The sequence below is a fragment of the Brassica rapa genome, chromosome A10 (assembly GCF_000309985.2).
Source record: "Brassica rapa cultivar Chiifu-401-42 chromosome A10, CAAS_Brap_v3.01, whole genome shotgun sequence".
NCBI classification, from domain to species: Eukaryota; Viridiplantae; Streptophyta; class Magnoliopsida; order Brassicales; family Brassicaceae; genus Brassica; species Brassica rapa.
The window spans coordinates 20,313,297-20,329,228 of NC_024804.2; the positions used below are offsets into that span (position 1 = coordinate 20,313,297).

The window sequence follows — 15,932 nt, forward strand, 5'->3', positions numbered from 1 at the left end:
GTAGATCATCATGAACATACCACAATATATTTAACATATGATTCTTTTTTTTTTTAACATATGATTCTATGAACAACGTAACCAATTTCTCTTCATATGCATCACTACATTCAAGTTCGGTTGGTGACAAACTGACAATGAAAAGCATTATCTGGTAGTAAATAGCCTGGAAAGCCTGAAGATAATTATACGGACCAAATACTTGAATATCCCAATAATTGTAATAACGAAAACAAATAACATTTACGAAACGACAATATCGCGAAATACAAACCCATGCATGTCATGGTATACATATATGATGATCATCATGAACATATTAAAAGTACATAACATATAATGTATGACGATGTCTTGTCAACCTTTGTCCCTACATTCCGACCGCTTCACAAGGGGGGTATGATTCTTAGACTTGTCTTCTCAAAGAAACTTCCAGTCCTAAACCCCAAAAATTGTCCCCCCATCTCTCTCTTGATTCACAGTCCACATATGTAGTGGATCAGATCTAATAACATAAGACAATCTATCAACCCGATGGAGCAAACCTTGCGAGTTCCTGAGGCAAAAACGGACGATGACCAGTTTGGTGAGGGTGGTGCTCGTTGCTCACTCCAAGAAAATCCCGGGTTAGACCCATCTGCTGAACCGGGGTTATACCTGACCGGTTTGATTGAAATCGATGGTTATTATCTACACTACTCGTGGTTACACCACTGCTAGGAGGAGCAAGATTATGGATCTCTCTTGGGACATTAGTGTTGAAGTTGTTGTTGAGCTGTTGTTGGATCATCATTGGAGAAGATGATCGAGGTGGAGGAGAAGCGGCGGATGAGGATGACGTCATTGTAGGGCCGGCAAAGATGGACGGAGCCGTGGTGGAGTTGCTTCTAGTGGATCCCATTTGTGCAGCTTTTTGTAAGAGAGCAGTGGCAGACATTGGAGAGAGAGGCTTGTTTTGTTTGGTTTCGGAGGAGGATGAGAAGAGTGGGGAGAAAGAAGAGTCTTTCAGGGTTTGGTGTTGTTGCTGTAGTGATGGTAGTGAAGCTGAGGTTTGTTGTGATGTTGAGGATGATGATAAGGTGAGATTAGGGTTTGTGGAAGTAGTGGGAATTTGGAATTGTTGGTTGTGGTGGTGGCCGGAAAAGTCAGGGAGGACTGATGATGAAGACAACGGAAAGAGATGGTGGTTCCCAGAGGAGGTCATTTGTACCATCTCGGATAAACCTATATGAAATTTAACATTTAAGCAAACAAAAAAATAATATGAAAATTAGGAATATGGTTGAGATATGATGTACCTTGCGGATGCATTCCAGTTAGGTCATGTCCAAACCCTAAACCGAACTGAGAGATAGCAGCATTAATGTCGGGATGATGAACTCCTCGGTGGACAAATCCATGTGGAAGATTTGAATTATTCATAACATGTGAATCATTTCCAAAGTTAAGATTCGTCGTCATCGTTGTTGTAGAGATCGCTGAATTATTACTAAGTGAACTCATCCTTGCACCTTCTTCTGTCAATGCATCGCAGAACGCTCTATGCGTAATGAAACTATCTTTCCTATAATAGAAAACGATTAAGGTTTTTAGATAAATTGATAAGATGTGATAATAATAATAATTATTATTATTATTAATTTAACAGTTGTAAAAAAAAATTAAGAAGTCAGATAATGGCATTGATTACTAAACATAGCATTGAATTTGAAATCATTTGTAAAACAAACAAAGACATTCTTGCCGGATGAAGCATTTATTTCTCCTATGCAAAATCAAGACATGAAGACAGAAACAAACACAAAACTCGATTATTAAAATAAAAAGCATACTGTAAAACACTAAAACTCATCAGACATATGTACATGTGTGTTTGTGTTGTCGATATATATATATGTATAGTTCCTTGCCATATTGATCGTGTGAATAGGGGAAAAGAGTGAAGCCAAATAGACATGTACACATACAAACACACAAAATAAATAGATGCTCATACCATCAAAAATGTCATAGAATATCATACTCATAATTCATAAAGTATGCAGCTTTTTTTGTCAAAATCTTAGACTAAAATAAAATAGTGCTCCCCAAAAGTCAGAAACTCTTCAATTAATGCTCTGCACTCTATCAAACTTCTCAACAGTATCAAATCACAGGATATGTACACACACAATCATACTTACACTATAGCTAGATATCATACATATACATCATTTCTATTAGTTTTTTCACACAAATTTCTTAGTTTCTAACACTTACATTATTTCAATGCCTTGTTGTCATTCGATATTGCAATAAAAAGATTACCGAGTTCGAGTATAAACTTAATTAACTTCTACATCAACTAGCCAAAAGCCAATACCAAATAAATGATCAAATGTAGTAGTACCTGGAGAACAACGTGCCACAGTCGCACTTATACTCACGAGTGCCACAAGTTTTCGCGTGCGCCTTCCAATCAGATTGAACAGCATATTTCTTAGAACACTTTTCGCACTTAAACTTCTTTTCGCCGTGCTTGCGGCTATAGTGTTTCTTGATTCCAGTGAGGTCTCCAAGGGCCCTAGAAGAATCATGGTGAACACAAGTCTTGATAGGACATATGTATACTTTCTTCTTTATCACCTCTTTGTTGGACCGTTGCTTCAGCTTCCATGGAAGGTTGTGGCCACGGCGATGGAGTTGTAGGTTCTGGTCCCTTTGAAATCCTTTGTTGCAGATCTCGCACACGAATCTGTTTGTTGCCATGAGGGTGGTTGGCGATAGAGCGATGACATCCGCATCTGGATCTGTCCATATATATGTGTATAAATATGATGTACTATTTTCTTGTAATGAATACTAGTATGTGTGTATAAATATGATGTTTCTATTTTCTTGTAATGAATATTTTGTTATAATGAATTCAACGATCTCTTACTTATATAGAGACTATAAAAGAAACACACTTATACGTATGTTGACCATTCGGATATAACCAAAGAATGGAATATACACAATATCCATATGCATATACATAAATATATGGGTAAGTATTTCAGCAAAACATATATACATATATATATGGGTAAGTGTTTCAGCAAAACATATATACAAATATATATAAGTATATTGTGATGATGATTAAGGTAGTACCTGGGGTGCCAGGCTGATTTCTCTTCTTCTTAGCTGATGAAGAGTTTGGTTTAGCATTAGGGTTAGGGTTAGAATTAGGGTTAATGTCCTGGATATGCTGCTGAAGATGATGAAGATGCTGTTCTTGATGGACAAACCCTCCCATCGAAGATGAAATAGAAAATGGATCTCCTGGAATCATCTGCATATTTTTGTTTTTGATGTAAAACAGAGCTAGAGAACAAGAACTGGGTTTTGTTTTTTTTGTTTTTATAAAACTTTGCAAGAAAACAAGAAGGTGGTCAGGAGATTTAGAACAGTATACAAACAAAATAGATAGTTAATTAGGGTTTAGTTTGTAGAGGGAGAACAAGAACAAGAGCATATAAGTTTCTTTTGGGATTTAGGGCTTGAGAATGTTTGAATGTGCTTGACTCTTTGGTTATGCCAAATGACAAGAAAATACCAAAGAAGATGAGGAAGAAGGCACGAAAGTATATGTATATATAAAGATTATATTGAAAGATGATTTGTTATTTAAAAAAAAAAAAAAAACAGAACTAACGCATGAATAAAGTTTTTTTTCTAAATAAAGTTTTCCGTCTAAATAATGGAGAGATTTGGGAGATGTTCTTATAGAGACCTACCTTTTTTCTTTTGGTTTAGTTGATCTATAATTTCTTTCAAAAGGGAAAGTAATTGTTTACAATAGTATATAATACTAGTAATTTCTTCGGAAATGCCAGTCTCTCCCTTTCTAGCCGATCGCAGTTACATAGACACACGTGCATGTGTAAATCTTTTTTTTTTTTGAACTGGCTTTCATGTGTTGTACATCCATGGGGTGTTTAAAAGTTGGGGGAACTTTTTTTAAGGGAGATCCACATTGATACATTTATGATATTGTTATAAAAAAAAGTGTATGTATATGTGTTTTAGTTATGTTATGTCGATATTTTGGAATTTAATTATTTTATCAAAAGAAATTAATACATTTGAATACTTTATCAGTATGATTTTAAATGATTGACTTATTAATTATTACATTTATCTATCACTTTTTATTTGGTATTTATTAAATTTATCTATCAGTCATAACTTATAAGATTTTAATTAGTTTCTGGTATTTTTGTTATTTATGATAAGTTTAGTTATTTGTTGTTGATCCTTAGAGCATCATTATCGGGCTTCTTAGCCCGATTCTTATTTTTACTTTGGGCCAAATTTAAATAAAAAAAGGAGTTAATTAATGGAATCGATTTTTACCTAAGAAGTTTTTGGTAGTGTTGCTTGTGTCACGTGGCGAGTTGTGATAGGAGATAGGAGACAGCGAAGACGATGGCGATGTTAGAGACCATGAGCAAATGCTTCTCCTCCTCATCATCATCCTTTTCGTCTGCAAGCCATGGCGCTTCCTTCTCTGTTCCTGATCCTCCCCTTTCTCTACCTTCAAGGTAACCTCCCTTAATCTCCCGATCTTTGCTAAATGATCAACCTTTAACGCTTGATCATAACCAATGACTTGGTGGCGTTACATTGATGTATCATGGCTCCTTTGGCTTTTTTTTGATCGATTAGCCTTGGATCAACTCTTTATAGCTATGATACTTATTATTTTTTTTACTTGTCAGGTGGGGGATTTGCAGAGACCGCTTGTATCTCATGATGAGAATCTGATCCAAGGCCAAAGCAGTGAGGTCTCAAGGGAATTTGATTTAGAAGAAGCTTGTTTCCAAAACGAAGGCCTGTTGCGTTCTTCTCTCACTGAGGGACGAGGGGTTTACAAACCAAGGCTTCCTTCTTCTTCTTCTTCTTCTCCCCATCTCGCCCAAGGTAAAGTCTTTCAGCATCCCTCTTCCCTATCCAGTCGGCATTCTTGAGCTTATCCATCGGGTCCTTAAAATTTATGAAGGTGAAAGCTTTGATCTACAAATAATCTCTGAACCTTCTGACAATGCTTTGGTGGGGAAGACGCTTAAGCATCCAGCTGATAAAGTTAGCTCCCAAGAGGTGCAAACCTATGGCTCGCAGCAACCTGATTTGGAAAAGGATATACTTTCCCAGCTTTCTCCAAGAGTTGTTGTTAAAGATCAAAGTAATTTCCTTTTATTTTGTTTTCCTAAGTTTATAAATAATACAACTTCAATCTATATCTTTAATTAGTCGTGCAAGATATATAACATATCTTGTGTTAGATATACACCTAAGCATTGTATATCTAAATGGTCTCTGTAAGTTTTATCTGAATGGTCTCTGTAAGTTTTATCTGAATGGTTGAACTTGAAGGTGTTGCTGATAAATTCTTAAGTATGTGGATGAACTAAGATTCCATTGATAATGTTGTATTTTACTTAAGTATCTTAGAAAACTTCTTAGACTAAAAATAGTAATTAAAAATTCTAAGATGTTTGCTAAGAGTTGCCATTGATAATGTTGCTCTTAGATATATAGAATTATTCATTTTACCATCTTCAAACACATATATGCATGCATCTTAAAACACATGCATATATAGACTCCTTTATATGTGATCGCCTAAATATGTAAAATATATACTCTTTTTAAGTCTAAATCTTTATCTTACTTATGATAATATTTTTTGCATGACACAGAGTTGCCTTTCAAGTATGGTTTCTTAACGATATCAATTTCATTAGGTTAATAAAATCTTAACACTTCGTTGATAGATTTAGTTGTCAATTCCTCACAGCAGTTTTTGTTAATTAATTTATGAAAAACTACGTTAATATGTACTGTACTTGCTATGTTTTGGACCTATATATAATTTTAATTGAACATAGTTTCAACTCCTACTTTATTATAAGTAGTAAAAGTTTTGTACATCCAAGAAATTGTATTTCACAAAGAAAATGTTCTGTGTCCCAAGAACAAAGCATATAGGTAGATGCAAAAAGTTCCCGGTTTTTTAAGGGAGCACCATCTTTGACTCCCAAAAAGTTTTAGGAACTCAAAAAGCCTTTTTGTAATTTGTATTCGTTCAACTATAATCTATGCAAATATTTTTTTTTTTTAAACTGGAAGTGCAAACTATGATTCATTGTCATATGCCAAGAAAAGTGACTTAGTTTTCAACTAAATGTGATTTAGTGTTTTTTCTAAAAGTGATTTAGGTTCAAATGTAATTAAATGTACACACAAGAGAAGTCAACATGTGGTACTAACGATCAGTATATTGACACGAAAACAAAGATCTATTGATGACCATGACACCAATAATACAGCGATCAAATGATATATAGCCTAGTACTACCCTTTTTTTTTTTTTAATCTGAAGCCTATTACTATACTACACGTAGACACGTAGTAAAACATGTAGTAATGTTAGCCGGAATTAAACTAAAAGTCTTGTTGGAAGCAGAACATGGTTCAATCACAGGTGAATTATTTATCTTTTGTGTTATCAATTTGAGCATAAAAGAGTAAAACAGGTCTGAAATATTACGAATTTGGATTTCCAAAATAACGATCATGTGCGTGGACATAATAAAGCTATTTGATAGATCTTGAATGGACTAAATGCTTTTTTTTTTTTTTGAACGACGAAGACTAAATGCTTTCTTCTATCAACTTATCATACAAGTTAGATCTTCCTAACTTCTTCTTCTTTAGGTTTGTGATATCGAGGAAGTGAGAAGACGGGAATGCCTTTAAGGAGATACTGGAAAGAAATGATTAAGGCATAATTACAGAGTTGGCCCAAACATGGCATGTTGCATGTTGTTTTGTACTGTGTTAGAGAGAGGATCTTTGGCATTTCCCGATGAAGACGATAGGACAGTCCGTGACGCCTGTCTCTCTGTCTGTGGGACCCTCTTTCTGAAGCTATGATTTTCATGCACATTTCTCTTCTTCTTCTATTATCAATGTAGTACTCCTTCCGTTTTATAATAGATGATATTATTCATTGGTGCACAAATATTAAAAAATTTACTTTTCTCTAAAAAGTAATTTTAAAAATATAATTTAAAAATCATTCAACCAATTACATAAATGACTATAACATCTAATTGGTTACACAGTTTTCAATAAAATTAAAAATAACATAAAATATCAAAACATCATCTATTTTGAAACAATAAAAATCTTCTAAAACATCATCTATTATGAAACAGAAGAAGTATAATATTTTCTTTCTAATCTTCAGTCATATAGACTTTGACTGAATGGTATACCTTGCGCAACTGTCATTAGTGGAAAATTTGATTCCTAGTTAAGCTGTAAAACTGCCAATCAGGTAAAACTACATTTTCCTACATTTTCTCTAGTTACTATTCAATCAAAAGTAAAGTTACACTCATTGTTGGGCTACATTTTACGAAAGTAATTCTTGTGTTTCATTTTTCCTCTTTTTTATTTTCTTTCATTTCCACCTTTTTTGTTACTTTCATTTACTCCAAAAGTTCCCAATCAGGCTCCTAGAAGTTCATGAGCATCATGGTGATAACGATAACTGTCACTTCCAGTTTTTAGATTTGGATCCAAATCTAAAATAGTGATGGCTTTCTAGTATTTGCTTACGCTGGTATAAACAACTTTTATATATCTTTGATTGTATTACACATTTTAAAATTGTCTACTGAACATGGTTTACGTTTACAATTTTGATGCTTGATAAAATAATTATAGAATTTTCAAATTCAACGCTTAATATGTGTGAGAGGTTGTTATATGAAGGTGATGGTTTGATATATCTCTATTTCAACTCATTTAAACATCGATGTTGTTTTTTTAATAAATAGATATATTATTTGGAAGTTATGTTTATTTTATATTTATATCAACAGTTTTGAAAGGTGAATGCAAGTTTAAAATTCTCTGGCATCACCACACTTCGCGCGAGTCCACTAACTACTACAATTACATCAAAATCATTAAGAATATTAAGGTCTGTTTTTTACTGGTAAAAAATCTTTGAAAAAGGTAACGCAGACATGCATATATGAGAAGATCGACGGTAGTATTAAATATAATTTCTGATAGTTAATTCTCGAAATGTAACATAAACGAACAAGTATACAATAATTATACATATCTTATAGATTAGATTACATTGAAAATTCCATAAATAATGCAACTCAACCTCTATTTTGGCTTTTTGTGTTTGCCTTCTTTTGGTCCATTGGATGCTTTAATATTCCCTTCTTGGTATCCAAAGTTTGTATATACGACTTTAAAATCTCATTATTTAGTTTTATCATATGTAATTGATACGTCTATACAATTATACAAAATAATTTTTTTTGATTCAACCGTAAATTCTGGAACTAAAACTTTGATTCCAATATAGATCGGATTTATCTCTTTTTGTATCTTTACAACACAAAGTTAGCATAAATATTGTTATATAAACGTCATATTATGACTCCACTTGTGCCTTGTTAATTATTACTTTGTGTAACAATTGTATTTGAATATGGATGCTGGTGTTATTATTAAACTCCCTCCGGTCAATATTCAAATAAGTTAGACGTCACGTCATTATAAAAATATGATTTAGACGTATCAAACAACATGATGGATATATAGCATATCTGCAAAAGTTGGTTTCTGGTTAAAAACTTGGAATAAAAGTTATTTTAGTTTAAGCTTTGAAAGACAGAAAAGTCGCGGGCTGTGTTTCAGCTAGAACACAAGGAACCGACATGATTCTACCGACCCTTGAAACACTATAACATTCACTTTGGATTAAGTTGCATGGCTCTGTAACCTGACACAGTTAACAAACTTGCCTATCCATATACCCGCGAGATAACACTTTTGTAGTATTTGGGCTAAAGTGGTTTGCAACCCAAGTCCATAACGTATAGCAGAGCGTTTTGTACTTAAAATAGGACTATGCAGCGGTGAATAGTGTCTTACTGTTTGTTCATTAAACAACTCCGAAAATTTGAAAACTGTAAATAATGTGTAATGTGTCCTGATAACTAAAGAAATACACACAAGAGTGCTTGAATCCCGAAACGAGAGATCAATAAGTCATTAACTTTTTCTCTTTACGATTATGAAGCAATGTCTCTTTCAATATAGATCAAAGAAAATGGAAGTAAAGATGACATAATAAATAATAAGTGTGAAGAAGGCTCTTCTTCTTGTGAGTTTCATGATTATATGACAGCTAATCTCACCAATGTCATAAAGTCTTAGACAGTGGCTAAACAATGCTTTCCCGACCTGCAAGCAAATAAGACGCGTTTCCGGAAAAACATACAAGAAACTGAATCAGATCTTCATTTGTTGGCGGTATTAAGCAATGCACAAAAATAATAATGTTATGAGGGATGATCACAGAATAGCTCAATGAGCTACAAGAAGAATGGTTCAGTTCTACTATCTTAAACAACCGAGATGGGAGAACAAATTGTTTGCTCATGCATCCATTATTAGTGTTTTAATGAATCAATCAAACTGCTTGAATATAGTTCTCAAAATCTTTTGATAGCGAATAAGTTATAAAAGCTTATAATCAGCATGCAACAAGCACTCCATGAACGAATACATATGTCAAAAGTATGGCAAGCAACTCCTTAGTACAAAATCTAAACTGCGCCAAAACTGTAAAATGAGTAAAAAACAAGTTCTGAAAACTTCTTTCGATAAATGCATTTCATTAACTTTCACCCTGTTCTTCATGTTTGTATCTACTGCCAAAATTGGCACACACACCTCCAACGAACAAAGATAACAGATTCTTATCCACAAGTACTCTGACTAGCTATTCTATTTCCATTCATTTAATTCGTCCTATAGCAAAACAAGATGAACCAACAAGTAATGAGCATTTACCATTGAGCAGTCACCATTGATTCCCCATATGCTTATTCTAACAAACAGTGATGAAATTTCAGACTCACCAGAAAAAAACAAATCAATCAGACTTTGGGCCGCCCTCCATGTTCTTCCTAGCAGCCCTAGCATTATCATACTCAAACTTCAACACATCAGGAATATGAGAAGTATCCTTAACACACAGCATCCTCCCCAACGCACTCTCCTCAATCACCTCAAAATAACGATACAACACACTATTCACCACCCAGAACCAACTCCCCCCAACAACCACCCCCAACGCCGCCCCCGCGAAAACCTGCACCACCGTGTGATACCCCAAATAAACCCTAGAATACATCGTCACAACCGCAAGACACCAATGCAACAGATTCAGAATCCATCTGCTCCTCAACCCGAACCAGAACCCGATCCCTTTGCACCCCATCAAACTAAAGTACGTCGCGAAGAAGAACATGAACTGCGAGTGGCTCGACGGCCACCCGTGCGAGTCGCAGGCCTCGAGCAGGGCGCACGTCTCGGGGCGGGCCTGCTCGACTGTGGTCTTGATGAACTCGTTGATGAACTGCGAGATCACGAGGCCTACGCCGAAGAAGATCCCCTGGAGCTCGCGGCGGAAGAGGAAATGGGAGACGAATCCGCCGAGGCTGATGAAGACGGGGACGAGGGAGATCCAGGCGAGGAAGTGGCCGAGCTGATCGCCGCGGCGGTAGCGGACGTGCGTGAGAGTTACGGCTTTGAGCTGGTGTGGTAGGTCCATTTGGGGTGGGTAGATCCAGAGGAATCTTTGAGCTTCTTCGTCTTCTCCCTTGACGGAAACGTGGATGAGAAAGAAAGAGCCAGACGGTGAGGCTCCGGAGGAAATGTGGATGCGTGACACGTGTCACGTGCGTCACGTTACATTACGGTGTACGCAATCGACAAGTTAGAAGTCGACACGTTATGTATAGGGTTTGCCACATCAGCAACAGCAGGTTTGGTCAATTTGTTATTTGCCGACAAAAGACGAAGAAGCTAAATTGCTATTTTTTTTTTTAATTTTATCGTTGACCAAAATAAATAAAAATTGCTATTTTATCTACACTTGGAAATACGAACTAGTCATTCAAAAAAAAAAGGAAATACAAACTTGTTTTATACTCCTTAGCTGTGAAACCTAATTGTCTCACCAACCAAAGTTAGAGATGGTGGACGAGACACGAGACGGAGTGGCAGCATCATCGCTAGTGGAGTCGCTAGACACAGCTCCGATTCTTCCCCAGACACCAAACTAGTCGACAAAACAGTGGAAGGTGTTGATATCATCAGCTGTATGCCGCATGAGATCATCCACTATATGTTTGGTGCATCACAGTGGAAGGTGTTGATATCATCAGCTGTATGCTGCATGGAGGCATGTTTGGTGCCACACACCTTGTCTCGACTTTGATTGTTTCAACAAATATGGACATTGGGCACAGTTGAAGGCTCCAGATATAAACCAAACCCTACGTTCCTACAGAGCACCGAAAATCACGAGGTTCCATCTTCAAACAGGGGTCTTAAAGATGCTAGCCAAATTACAAAACGCAGAAAGGCTTTCTTTTGGGGGTTCCCTTTTTCAGGTTTGTATGCTCATCCTATCTAGTTAGTTAATTAAGGTCGGCTTAAAAACTTTCTATAACGTAGAATCACTGTTTGTTTGATGATTAACTAAGGGTTTCATTGTTTAACAAAACGTTTTAAAGCCAAATAAACATCATCCGTAATATGAACGCTTTCTAAACATCAAGCTGGTCTGTAACAAACATTTTCATTAACCCGTGAGACCTTCTCATTATTTTTTGCTAGATTCTGTCTCTCGCTGAGCTCCGTGGTGTTTCTTTCCCAACGTTCAAGGTCCAAACATTGACGCTTAAAACCAGCTTTGCAAAATCTTTTGTTCCTGGTATAACAAGGTTACTACATAACTCACCTGGATTAAAGAAGCTAATAGTAGTACACACATTTATGACATTGACATAGAGGTATTTTTTTTTTCTTTGTATAATAAACAATGCATGCTATTATGCTAATATGTATGTATGCGTTGGAGTAACTCTTTTGATGCTCTACAGGATTGGTATCTGGACAACTATTTGAATTCGCAAGGCTTGAATCCAGATCAATGTTGGAGATCAAAATATGATGTGTTTCCTACCTCAGATGAGTCTGATATGATTGTACGTAATGAGGCATCATTATGGGAACTCGTGGTGTCGTTCGTTGAAATGGTGCTCAAAAATTACATTGTAATCTGAGATTACTAGTCTCATTATGGATTAGTATAGGGACCTGAATCAAAGGCGGCAGCACAACTTGTCAGAGTCGATGGGATAGTTGACGTAATTCTCCGACATTTAAAAAAATCGTGAGCAAAGTTTCATCTCTCTTATCTCTTATTGCAGCAAGTGATAAATTTATCTTAAATGTTATTGATTTTTGGATTCAGGGATGAAGAAATTGCCATGGAAATTGCTTGGATCATTGTGTACCTTTCTGCCCTCTCAGATATCGCTACAAGTATGCTTTTGAAAGGAGGCATTCTTCAACTACTAGTCGAAAGATTAGCATCGTCAGATAGTCTACAACTTCTCATTCCGGTAACTTTCCGAGAGTCCTAATTGTTCCCAAGAGACAGGATTCTAGTTAGCGCAGTTCATATATTACCGTGGATTATGAAACTTGAGTTTAGTTTCAGGTTCTACGAAGTTTAGGCAACCTTGTCTCTGTGGATCCGAAAGCAATGTTAACCATCCTTATCGGTGGAAAGAACACTGAAGGTTAGTATCTGTTAACTATTTCGGTTGAAACACCATTACCTTAATCATTTCTCTTGTTCAAGCTACTGACATTCCGGATGTAATTCCAGAAAGTGTCATTGGTGTGCTTGCAAAGTGCTTAAGGAGCGATCACCGTGTCTTAAAGAAGGTCAGTTCGTTTTTTCTATTTTATCTGAAGATTTCCCTTTCTCATCACTGAACTCATTTTTTTAGGAAGCTGCGTGGGTGTTATCTAATATAGCTGCGGGATCTATTGAACACAAGAGAATGATACATTCTACTGAAGCAATGCCCTTGTTGATAGGGCTTCTTTCTACATCACCCTTTGATATAAGGAAAGAAGTTGCGTACGTCTTGGGAAATCTCTGTGTAGAATCTGCAGAAGGAGACACAAAACCAAGGATAATTCAAGAGCACTTGGTCTCCATTGTCAGTGGCGGTTGCCTCCCGGGTTTTATTAACCTGGTCAGATCTCCTGATATCGAAGCTGCTAGGCTTGGTCTTCAGTTCATTGAGCTGGTAAGCAACTAACTGAACGGTCCAAAAAGCTCAGTGAGACCCGAGGTTGAGTTTCCTTCTATGTTTTTGGATCCAGAATCATCCTGATGGATTTTGATTATTCTGGTATGGTTAGGTATTAAGAGGAATGCCAAACGGAGAAGGTTCAATGATTGTGGAAGGAGAAGACGGCATAGATGCAATGGAAAGGTTCCAGTTCCATGAAAACGAAGAGCTGAGAGTGATGGCAAACAGTCTTGTGGATAAATACTTTGGTGAAGATTATGGAATCAATGAATGAAATCTCCTCGGAGTTTAGGGTAATCCCTGTGAGAATAGAAAGAAAGAAAGTCTGGATGATGGAATCAAAGAAAAGCATTCATCGTGGCTTTGCTTATACGGAAAGAAACTGAGAGAGAAAGAGTTGACAACATTAGGGCTTGGATCTTTTTTTTTGGGTTGTGTTGTTGTATTGACATGTGTAATACAGTTTTGCCTCCCCAGGTGGGATTTTTTGTATTAATATTACTAGCAGGCCAATATGAGTGCAGGAGTAGTAAATTGCTCAACCTTTGCTATTGGCGCACAAGGTTAACTCTAATCAATTTATTAGCTGTATGCATTTTCAAGGATTTGAAACCCAATTCCCCCAAAGACAAATTAATTTAGTGAATTGTGTTTTTAACAAGAAAATACTTTTTCCATTTCATATTAAATGTTGTTATAGCCAAAGTTTTCGTTATGAAATAAATGTTTTATGATTTCAATACAATTTTTTCTTAATTTATCCTTTTCATCTTTAATTAAACTAAAATAAATAATAAATATATTATATAATTCTAATGGTCAAAGTAGAGTAATTTGAGCATTTAACCAATTTTTTAATTTGTTGCAAAACTATACAACATAACTAATTTGCAAAGGAAGGAGTATCTAGCAATCACCATGGAATGAAATTAATTGAAAACTAAGGTAAGTATATTAAAGAAGTGCACGAAGGGTTTAAGAATTTGGATTAAGTTAATCTAACATTAAACAATAGTTTAGTTTGAAATTAGTATTAGTTCAATGCGAGATAATGATCAATGGATACTGTCTTTTCGTATTCCCGCTTCATCTTCTGTGCTTTTAATAATTTAGCGCTGAGTTTCTTCCTCTCTAGCCACTTCCTCTCTCTCTCTCTCTCTCTCTCTCTCTCTCTCTCTCTCTCTCTCTTGTGCCCTTTTTGACTAATTGCTCTCTAGCTTTGAAGAAGAAGAAGAGAAAGAGATCCTGGGTAAGGTTCTCGTCACAATTATTCTTCTTTCCAGTCCACATTTTGTTTGGTTAAGAACTTAAGATTTTGAGAAAATTACTCTAAATCCGAGATTTTTTTTTAAAAAAAATTGTTCTTTTCTTCGTTGCAGCTTAGAAAGATTCAAACTTTAGGTTGCTGCTGGTTAGAACCTTGTTGATTTCTCTTTTATTGTACATTTCTGACTCAAAATTATGAAAAAAATTGCTGGAAACCCGAGGCTAAGTAAGCAGCTTAGAACGAAAATGGGTTTATGATTTCTTCATAATCTGTGAAAAAGTTTGTAAATTTGAGCTCTAGCGAAAGCTTGGGGATGATTCTGTTTGTGTTGTTTCAGGGTTAGGGTTCGAAGGCCATGTCTGCTGCTCAGGAGGACTTGTTGTTGACGACAAGACACCAGATGCTGATGGAGAATCACGAGAGCCTGAAGCAAGACTACGCGAGCCTCGAGCAAAGGTTTAAGCTTGTGGAAGATTTGAATGCGATGATGAAGCCGCGTCTTCAGAATCAGAGCCAGTCTAAGGAGCTGCGCTTGCTCAAGGATCTCGAGAGGGAGAGGAAGGAGAAGGAAGAGTTCAAGAAGATGGTCGAGGTCCTTGAGGCCACGAACAGTGAACTGATGCTCAAGAACGAGGAGCTTTTGACTGCGTTGGAGAAACAAGAGGATGAGGAGAAGAGGCAGGAGGAGAAGTTTGATGAGTTAGCGAGGATATGTGATGAGCTTGAAAAGGAGTGTTTGCATTTAAAATCACTCTATGATGATCCTAAGAGACTCAACGGTGGGCAAGGAAAGAGCAATGTGGGTTTGGAAGATGATGTCTTTGTGGTGGGTGAGAGTCATAATGCTGTGAAGAACAACAACAACAACACAGTGGCTGGTATGTTTGATGAAGCTCTTGTTATATATGTTATGTAAACAAAAAAGGTTTTGCTTTGAATCTTTCTCTGTGTGTGTGCAGATGCGATTGTGCTCAGTGACGAGAGTGATGCTGAGTCTGATAGACCCACGAGAGAGAGCAACGTAAACACTCCATTGCGTGGTGTTATAAAACAAGAAGAAGAAGAAAGCAGCAATGGAGTAAACTCATCACAAGTAAAGCGTTCATCAAAATCAAAAGTGAAGCATCCATCAAGCTCCTCCTCGTCATCATCATCATCAGATGTATATGTTGTTTCGCTTAAAGGATGCAGGGATGATGGTTATAACAAGACGTTGTAGAAGCCGTCGGGTGCAGGGTTATTATATTAAGTTTCATCTTGTTTAGGTGAATTCTATTTGTTTTCAAGTACACTACTTAGACCGTATATATATACGGAGTATTATTCGGCTTAATATCTAATCTGCTTCCTAATCCATGCATGGTTTTAAGTTCTTTTTATTTTAGTATCGTATTAGGAATTTTAATCATCCACTAGTA

The 15,932-nt window shown here is 36.2% G+C and overlaps 4 protein-coding genes and 1 long non-coding RNA gene across 9 annotated transcripts; 3 read left to right on the forward strand and 2 right to left on the reverse strand.

The window, feature by feature from the left end:
- Positions 1–182: 182 nt before the first annotated feature.
- Positions 183–3,589, reverse strand: LOC103847405 (zinc finger protein JACKDAW). Of its 2 annotated transcripts, XM_009124482.3 has the most exons (5): positions 3,136–3,588; positions 2,390–2,789; positions 1,299–1,564; positions 1,096–1,224; positions 183–1,065 (listed from the first exon to the last, which is right to left on the reverse strand). In XM_009124482.3, exons 1-5 carry the CDS (start codon positions 3,320–3,322, stop codon positions 527–529), a joined length of 1,521 nt encoding a protein of 506 aa, XP_009122730.2. In that variant the 5' UTR covers positions 3,323–3,588; the 3' UTR covers positions 183–526. The 2 variants fall into 2 exon arrangements, with proteins under 2 accessions (XP_009122730.2, XP_009122729.2); XM_009124481.3 differs by having other exon boundaries at positions 183–1,224; positions 3,136–3,589.
- A 735-nt stretch (positions 3,590–4,324) lies between these two features.
- On the forward strand, positions 4,325–9,307 carry LOC103847404. Of its 2 annotated transcripts, XR_004452325.1 has the most exons (3): positions 4,328–4,568; positions 4,746–4,947; positions 5,027–9,307. It is a non-coding gene; the product is annotated as an uncharacterized LOC103847404 (long non-coding RNA). The 2 variants fall into 2 exon arrangements; XR_001956786.2 differs by having other exon boundaries at positions 4,325–4,568; positions 4,746–9,307.
- LOC103847407 (lipid phosphate phosphatase gamma) lies at positions 9,031–10,938 on the reverse strand. Of its 2 annotated transcripts, none has more exons than XR_004452324.1 (2): positions 9,919–10,938; positions 9,031–9,306 (listed from the first exon to the last, which is right to left on the reverse strand). XR_004452324.1 is itself a non-coding variant. In XM_009124485.3 (2 exons), the coding sequence occupies exon 1, from the start codon at positions 10,679–10,681 to the stop codon at positions 10,001–10,003; it is 681 nt and encodes a 226-aa protein (XP_009122733.1). In that variant the 5' UTR covers positions 10,682–10,902; the 3' UTR covers positions 9,037–9,306; positions 9,987–10,000. The 2 variants fall into 2 exon arrangements, 1 of the variants encoding a protein (XP_009122733.1); XM_009124485.3 differs by having other exon boundaries at positions 9,037–9,306; positions 9,987–10,902.
- Positions 10,939–11,468: 530 nt separating this feature from the next.
- On the forward strand, positions 11,469–13,821 carry LOC103847590 (importin subunit alpha-9-like). Its single transcript, XM_009124685.3, has 9 exons — positions 11,469–11,525; positions 11,752–11,898; positions 12,018–12,122; positions 12,231–12,310; positions 12,392–12,542; positions 12,641–12,722; positions 12,812–12,870; positions 12,936–13,241; positions 13,357–13,821. Exons 1-9 carry the CDS (start codon positions 11,469–11,471, stop codon positions 13,519–13,521), a joined length of 1,152 nt encoding a protein of 383 aa, XP_009122933.2. The 3' UTR covers positions 13,522–13,821.
- Positions 13,822–14,319: 498 nt separating this feature from the next.
- Positions 14,320–15,887, forward strand: LOC103847408. Of its 2 annotated transcripts, none has more exons than XM_009124486.3 (3): positions 14,320–14,496; positions 14,852–15,392; positions 15,474–15,887. In XM_009124486.3, exons 2-3 carry the CDS (start codon positions 14,870–14,872, stop codon positions 15,731–15,733), a joined length of 783 nt encoding a protein of 260 aa, XP_009122734.1. In that variant the 5' UTR covers positions 14,320–14,496; positions 14,852–14,869; the 3' UTR covers positions 15,734–15,887. The 2 variants fall into 2 exon arrangements, with proteins under 2 accessions (XP_009122734.1, XP_009122735.1); XM_009124487.3 differs by having other exon boundaries at positions 14,383–14,501.
- The last annotated feature ends 45 nt before the right edge of the window (positions 15,888–15,932 follow it).

Bases quoted from the DNA above. Each gene is read 5' to 3' on its own strand.
- LOC103847405 (XM_009124481.3), bottom strand. From the start codon at position 3,322: ATGCAGATGATTCCAGGAGATCCATTTTCTATTTCATCTTCGATGGGA. The intron at 2,790-3,135 runs GTACTACCTTAA...ATATATGGACAG, and splicing joins AAATCAGCCTGGCACCCCAG to ATCCAGATGCGGATGTCATC. The intron at 1,225-1,298 runs GTACATCATATC...AATTTCATATAG, and splicing joins AACTGGAATGCATCCGCAAG to GTTTATCCGAGATGGTACAA.
- LOC103847407 (XM_009124485.3), bottom strand. From the start codon at position 10,681: ATGGACCTACCACACCAGCTCAAAGCCGTAACTCTCACGCACGTCCGC.
- LOC103847590 (XM_009124685.3), top strand. From the start codon at position 11,469: ATGCTAGCCAAATTACAAAACGCAGAAAGGCTTTCTTTTGGGGGTTCC. The intron at 11,526-11,751 runs GTTTGTATGCTC...ATTTTTTGCTAG, and splicing joins TTGGGGGTTCCCTTTTTCAG to ATTCTGTCTCTCGCTGAGCT. The intron at 11,899-12,017 runs GTACACACATTT...GATGCTCTACAG, and splicing joins GATTAAAGAAGCTAATAGTA to GATTGGTATCTGGACAACTA.
- LOC103847408 (XM_009124486.3), top strand. From the start codon at position 14,870: ATGTCTGCTGCTCAGGAGGACTTGTTGTTGACGACAAGACACCAGATG. The intron at 15,393-15,473 runs GTATGTTTGATG...GTGTGTGTGCAG, and splicing joins CAACAACAACACAGTGGCTG to ATGCGATTGTGCTCAGTGAC.